Source organism: Manduca sexta, chromosome 17 (assembly GCF_014839805.1).
Source record: "Manduca sexta isolate Smith_Timp_Sample1 chromosome 17, JHU_Msex_v1.0, whole genome shotgun sequence".
Classification (NCBI taxonomy): domain Eukaryota; kingdom Metazoa; phylum Arthropoda; class Insecta; order Lepidoptera; family Sphingidae; genus Manduca; species Manduca sexta.
Window position 1 is genome coordinate 2,981,802 of NC_051131.1, and position 7,098 is coordinate 2,988,899.

The 7,098-nt window shown below is 35.1% G+C and overlaps 1 protein-coding gene across 1 annotated transcript; it reads right to left on the reverse strand.

Moving 5' to 3' along the window:
• Positions 1 to 103: 103 nt before the first annotated feature.
• On the reverse strand, positions 104 to 7,098 carry LOC115443095 (C-type lectin domain family 4 member M). Its single transcript, XM_037439752.1, has 5 exons — positions 6,947 to 7,098; positions 5,885 to 6,172; positions 2,319 to 2,492; positions 1,262 to 1,522; positions 104 to 670 (listed from the first exon to the last, which is right to left on the reverse strand). Exons 1-5 carry the CDS (start codon positions 6,984 to 6,986, stop codon positions 504 to 506), a joined length of 930 nt encoding a protein of 309 aa, XP_037295649.1. The 5' UTR covers positions 6,987 to 7,098; the 3' UTR covers positions 104 to 503.

A 7,098-nucleotide genomic window follows, 5' to 3' on the forward strand; every position in this document is an offset into this window, starting at 1 on the left:
CAACTGTTTTAATTAGCTTGTATTAAAATGTATTCTATGTATTTTTATCTGATTGAAACATCAGCAGTTACTTTTGCTTAAATAAATAAATAAAATGTGACTGTTTATAAAGACATATCTTAGTATATTTTAATTAAATTAATAAACAATATTGTTATTTATAGCATCCGTATTATTTATATTTGATCAAGTTTAATGCTGACATAACTGTTTATTGTCTTGATAGCTCTATCGATTTATCTATAAAATAAAACTAATAATGTCGAAATAGTTATAGCACAACCAGCAAAAGGTCAGTGGATCAAACAATGTTACGTCAATAACCATAAACATATCAGAAGAATGGACGCATCGACTGCCTTTAAGGGCGTCTTGCTTTCCTAAATTATTTTTTTACAACACTCTACTTGTTATCAAGAAATCTTATTAACCACTCAAAACGCCACAAGCGATAAAAACAAATGATGAATGGACTAAATTTGATACGTCAGCTTATTATTGCTTCACAAGTGGACTTCTTTTTCGCATATAAACGCGTAGGGATGCGAGCAGATGACGTCGTTGAAATTCCCATCGTTTTTGAATAAAGTGCCGCAATCCTCCTTGTTATCGAAGTTGTTCGGCTCGTTCGGTGACCACTGAGAGTACCCGGCTTCCTCTAGTGTCTGATCTGTAAAATAAAAGAGTTTTATAAGTATATTATGTTATGCACATCCGCCCGCGGTAGAATTTTTTCGCCGTATAATTCATACTTCTCCGAATAATCATATTTTTCCCGGATTAAATGTTGCATTTTATCCAGAATGGTCTATGTATGGTAAAACATCCAAATCCATTGAGCAGTTTATGGATTAAATTCTAACAAACTTTCGCATTTAAATCTGAGATATAATGGAGCTGCGATAGCCTAGTTGAGCGTGGAACGGACTGCCGAGAACAAACTCCGCAGGTTCAAATTCCAAGGGCACACATCTTTGAGTTTTCTAAAAATGATGTGAATATTCTGTGTGAATTATCGCATGCTTTAACGGTGAAGGAAAATATCGTAAGGAAACCTGCATACCTGATAATTTTTCTATACGAATTTTGAGGGTATGCCTATTCTAGAGTCTATCATTTCACACTTAACCAGCGTGACGGACTAATGACTAATCTCTCTCAATAGGAGAGGAGGCCCGTGCCCAGCGGTGGAACAGTATATAATACAGGGTGAATATTATTATTATTAAGATAGTAATTTAAGGTTTGCAGAAGTACTTACTAAAGATAGTTTTAAAGACTTTTGGTTTCCCATCCTGCGCGGGTTCAGCTCTAAAACCAGCAAAAAAGAAGTAGCTGGTAGTAGCTCCCAAGACGCTAGGTTTTGTGTTTATAATATTCTTTACGGCAAGCATCTCCGCTTCCGAGTTGATAACGACCAGGTGAGCGCCCTCCGCTTGGCACTCCGCGTACGCTTGATTCCAAGGATACACTACTCGCGGTATCTTATAGCAACTGCCGACGCTTTCGATATATTCATAATCTGAAAGGGTTATTATTTGAGTAAAAAACAATTTTCGCCCATAGCTTGTAATGGATCACCTGGTGGAAGTAATCAACTATGCCCAAAAACGTTCATAGCGTCAAAGGAAGATGAAGAAGAATTTATTAAGTTGCCAGTCTTTGAAAACACGGTAAGTATATGTTTATGTATTTATAATCTGTATTTTAAATATTTAGATATTTACAATATCACTTATATTATATTTGTATTTAATAACGGATTTTCTTACTGTTTATTATATTTACTTTTAGGTATGTATGTTTATTCGTATCTTTAACTACTAGGTAACCTTGATGTACCTACCTTATTTATCTCAGCACCAACCTTAGGTCGACTGGGAGAGAATGCCTTTGGCATTAAGTCCTCCGATATACATATTATGTATATAAATTTCATAAATAAATAATTATGTGTCTCATAGTATCTTTGTTTCTTTCTACACTCAGTAAAGCTTATGAAGGTATAATAATCTTGGACAGGCTCCAGGCTGTCATTAAACATATAATGATTAACGTAGAAAATTAGACTGCCTCGGTGGCGTAGTTGTATTGCACGTCCGGTACAATAGCGCTCTGAGGTCCTGGGTTCGAATCCCGGGTCGGGCAAAGTGATATTTGGGTTTTTCTGCTCATATATGGCGATATGGCGATAGGCTCGCCCCCTATCACATCATGGGACGGAACATACTTGGCGAAAAGTGGGTGCCCTAGTTGCGCCTCTGCATACCCCTTCGGGGATAAAATGCGTGAAGTTATGTATGTAATGATTAACGTACCTCGGGCATACACTCCGCAGTGATTGTCGTAAGGCGCGTCCCTAGCGTCCACTTTGCATATAAATGGCAGTTCCCTATAGCACGGGTAGGTTTCCACCTCTCCTGTCCGAGTTACCACGTCACACGCCGAGTGCCAGGTATCCCTCGGTTGAGAATCTTCAGGGTTCGGTGTTACTACAAAATATAAAATGTGTTTTATCGATTAAATACTTAATTATTAAAAAGAGTTTAGTATTTAATGTTTATAGTTAGAAAATCTAATATATAAAATTCTCGTGTCACAATGTTTGTCTCCGTACTCCTCCGAAACGGCTTTACCGATTTTAACCAAATTTTGCATGCATATTCAGTAGGTCTGAGAATCGGCTAACATCTATTTTTCATACCCCTAAGTGTTAAGGGTTGTCCACCCTTAACATTTTTTTTATAATTCTATACAAATTTTTATTTTTTTATTTTTTTTTATTATGTCGCATTAAAAATAGATTCAACCCTAAATTTATACCCTTCTATCACCAACCCCTATTTTTGTAAAAAAATGTTAAGGGTGGACAACCCTTAACACTTAGGGGTATGAAAAATAGATCGGGTTAAAATCGGTAAAGCCGTTTCGGAGGAGTACAGAGACAAACATTGACACGAGAATTTTATATATTAGAAGAAGATAAAACAAAGTCCCCCGCTGCATCTGTCTGCCTGAACGTGTTAAACTCAAAAACTACCCAACGTATTAAGATGAAATTTGGTATGGAACAGTTTGAGACCCTGGGAAGAACATAGGCTCCCGGGAAACTACTACTTTTATAACGAATAACTTTAGCCTGAAAAACTTTATAACGCGGGCGGACCCGGGGGCAAAAGCTAGTAATATATAAGAATGAAAATCAGTTGCCACATATTTGTAAGAGCATCAGTTGAGAACGGATTGACCGATTTGACTAAACTCGTTTTTGATATGTTCCTAATTACCAGGACAAAGTTTGTACCTAAAAATAATTTTGAAAAATTAACGGGAAAAGTTGGCAATTGGGTGATATATTTGTATAAAAAAAATCTTATGTGTTAATATCCGAAATGACCTAACCGATTTCAATGTAGTCTCTATAATTCATTAATTGTCATTTCAAGGGTTCATTATATTTCTTCGTTTTAGACTTTTCGTCATACATGGTGTGTTTAGTAAATACCCAAGATTCTATTTTCCAAAGACAAACCTCTCTAAGAATCCATTATTCACAGATTAAATGCGAGATGGTGGTGTCATTTGTGATCACACAGGCCTTGAAGCCTTCACCTAATATGTCTTTTCGGAGTCTTTTGTATATTAATATCACAAACAATAATACTCGTATAAGTATCTACTGTCTTCTACGTTCGTATTTCTGTGTGATGGAACTCTTGTTTAAATTTTAGGTGTACCAACCGAATTCAACTAATTTTTGTTAAGTATATAGATATTCTCGCTAAAAAGAAGTCGGCTACAAAAAAAGTATTTTTTAAAAACATGCTTTTATTGAAATGTTTTAAAACGAAAAAACAAACTTTAAATAGAATTAAACTTTGTAGAGTTATAATCTTGTCTGGAGATGTAACTTTGGCAAGATCAATATACCTAAATATTGCATTATCTACACGAATTTTATACCCATCTTTTATGGGAGTATGAGATGCAAGATTCTATCTGAAGATGCTATTTAAATAAACGCTTAAAGAAAAAGGTACCAACACTGGAAAAACACACGAACACACTTGGACCAATATTTTTCTCAGATTACGTAGGTAAGTACAATTATCATTTTACCAGAAACAAATAAAATTGTTTACAATGAATCAATTAGGTAAGCAAAAACAGTTCCGCGAATAAATCGCGATTCTAGAAATAATAAACATTTCGTGGGAATACCAGCTATCTACGTAATATGTCGATAACTATACTGTGTTTTAATAAATATTGACCAAAAAAGAATTCTTAAAACAGTATCAACATTATGATATTGCGTTTATGCCGCCGCCGCTCGCATTATAATCCTTGGCATAAAACTATCCTATACCACAAGAATAACCATAAACGGGGGGACATTTGTCGCGGCTCTAGGTACACAGTTAAATGTGTATACCTCATGGTTGGCAATTCACATTGAGGCCTATAAGAGCTCGCAAACATTTCCCGGCCTTTTCCCCTCCTCCCAGTTTTCCTTATCATTCCCCCATACTTCCTTCCCAACTATCCCCTACGAACTTTCCTCCAGGTCCCTGCAGTCGTTAATTCGGGGGATTCCAGTATACTATTCACAGGTTTCCTCCGGTGTTGATTGAGGTCAGATACAAAAAATACTGATAATTTTTAATTTTCTATTGAAATATTCTCAGAGTTGGTAGTACCAGAGATTCCCCCTACATGCAAGCATGACCTGGCAGAAGAAGAATAATACGGCTTCTTCTTCATGATCATATTCTCCTAATCATTTTAATAGTGATCTAATTGAATATATTCGAACAAGTCTTACTCATACCTACTATTAAGCTACTGATTTCATAGTCTTCAGTAAGTAACACATTTAACTATAAATAGTCTTACTTATAAAAATTTCGCAAAGTTACTTTTACGTCTTGATTCTGCTCTTAGACTTTGAATTACCGGCGATGTTTAATTTTGACAGCTATTTAACCAATGCTTAACCACCTCTTAACGCTAAAACAAGTTTTACGTAAAATTTTTGGTAACCGGTGGCAAAGCAATTGATTAAACATAAGACGAGTTTATAAGTACTGAATGTTGTTTGCGTAAAAAGGAATTTATATAAATATATTAGTTATCACACAGTGGGTAATCCCGTACACTGTTAATGAACCCAACTTCACCTGACCTACGATAAAATTATACAAAGTACAAACGGCGATATGAAATGCTGGACAACAGTTCACTTATTTTTATTTAATATGTTGCGTGTGCTTGGATTTAACCCGGTTTTTGGGATGAATTTCCAAAATACTTAATGGTTTGCTTGATGAGATTTAACCCACTATTTGGTATGAATTCTTAATAGATGAGTAAAAGAACTCTGTGCAAAATTGCGTACCTTCAAAGCCACCGATTTAGGTTCAAGAGTTATCACTGTGACGTCAATGTTAAAAATGATGTAGTAATCAGTGATTATGTATATTACGTAGATATTTTTTTTATATTGCAAACAGTTAGGTCATAGTAACTCCGGCGACAGATATGATCGGATGATCTTGGAATATTAACTTTGATGCCTTTCATTCGACAGAATACAAGACCTGCTTTAGGCGGGGTACCCAATTAGGTAGGGAGCTAGAATAAATTGTATTTACTTCAATAAAAATCTTTCGTTATTCATGTTTTATTAACAACTTATTCCGCACCTATTTCCTTGGTTGGTAAAGTATTACACTGCATAGATAGCATTAATTCTATTTAATATGTTACTGATGAATTATAATGTACCAGCCCCTGAATCATTTTAGGATATACTTTGAAATTTCGGACTAATTGTCTTACTTTATATCTCTTAAACGTTTAAAATGTTCAGTAATATACTTACATACAATAAGCGGCTGTTCCTCTGCAGATTCGTGGTTATGCCCATCTTCCGCCACCCACACATAGTTCCCTAAATCTGGAAACCTCTTGAACATCGAATGGAGTTGTATTATATCTAATTGAGTCGTCGGCACCATGAGCTTTGCGCCTTCCACTTCGCATAACTTTTGTACTTGCCAACCCCTCTTTCCTTCTATGTGCAGTTTATAAAATGCATCGGTTTTTTTGTTGTACACGTAGTCCGAACGGTATTGCTTCGTCTGGTAAGGGCTTGGGGCTGTTGCAGGGCCTGTTTTGGAAACAATGCTATTAAGAGCAGCTACATTCCTAATGTATAACTTTACGGGTTCAAATAAATCATTTCATTTACATTGCAGTGACCGGACTGCGAATTTATTGTGTAGCCATTACTGGCCAGTTCCATAAATAATAACTACTCATTTCAAAGTAGATCAGAAGTCGTGTGACAAAGTATTTATGACTATGAAGGCTGCCGTCTTCGTAACGTCGCGAGAAAATATAATGTAAAAAACCGCGATAATATCCGAAAAATGGTTTTATCAAAGTATTTATTAGTAGGTGAGAAATTAACTTGTTTTTGCCTTCTATCTATCTATACATATTATAAAATAAAGTCTCCAAAATTTTTGTCTGTATGTGATCGATTTTTTCAAAATCAACTGAGCGGATTTTTCTACGGTTTTTACTAAAAGATACTTCAATTCTTGAGGAAGGTTTAGGTTAATAGTGCATAACGGTTTTACGTAAATTGACTGAAACATAACGATTACTGTTGAAAAGGTCGCATGGTTGTAAAAAATCTCGTGGGACGGGATTTACGCGGGAAAATTAAGATATAATTATATTATGTCTATCTAATTATTTGTTTTATAACATATTAACAATTGGATAATTTAAATAGTGTTGCTTTCTATAACTAAACAGAGTAAATAAGTAAATATAACTAAAAGTCTTTACTTTTGCATAGAAATCTCTATATCCTTTAATAATAAAAAAAAAACCATACCCAGTTAATTTACATTACAATATTTGTATTACTCACCGCACAAAATAAATATCACAAACAGTCCATATAACTCCATACTGAAAGATTATTCTGGACGTATGTCCGCAACGCGCGAGATCACTTCACAAACAAAAAGTAATTAACCGTCTCGGCATTACCACGGCCAATGATAATGCACTGTTTATTAC

Excerpts from the sequence above, each read along its gene's own strand:
- LOC115443095 (XM_037439752.1), bottom strand. The coding sequence starts at position 6,986 with ATGGAGTTATATGGACTGTTTGTGATATTTATTTTGTGCG. Across the intron at positions 6,173-6,946 it reads TGTGATATTTATTTTGTGCG|GCCCTGCAACAGCCCCAAGC; the intron begins GTGAGTAATACA and ends TTTCCAAAACAG. Across the intron at positions 1,523-2,318 it reads CTGCGGAGTGTATGCCCGAG|ATTATGAATATATCGAAAGC; the intron begins GTACGTTAATCA and ends TAACCCTTTCAG.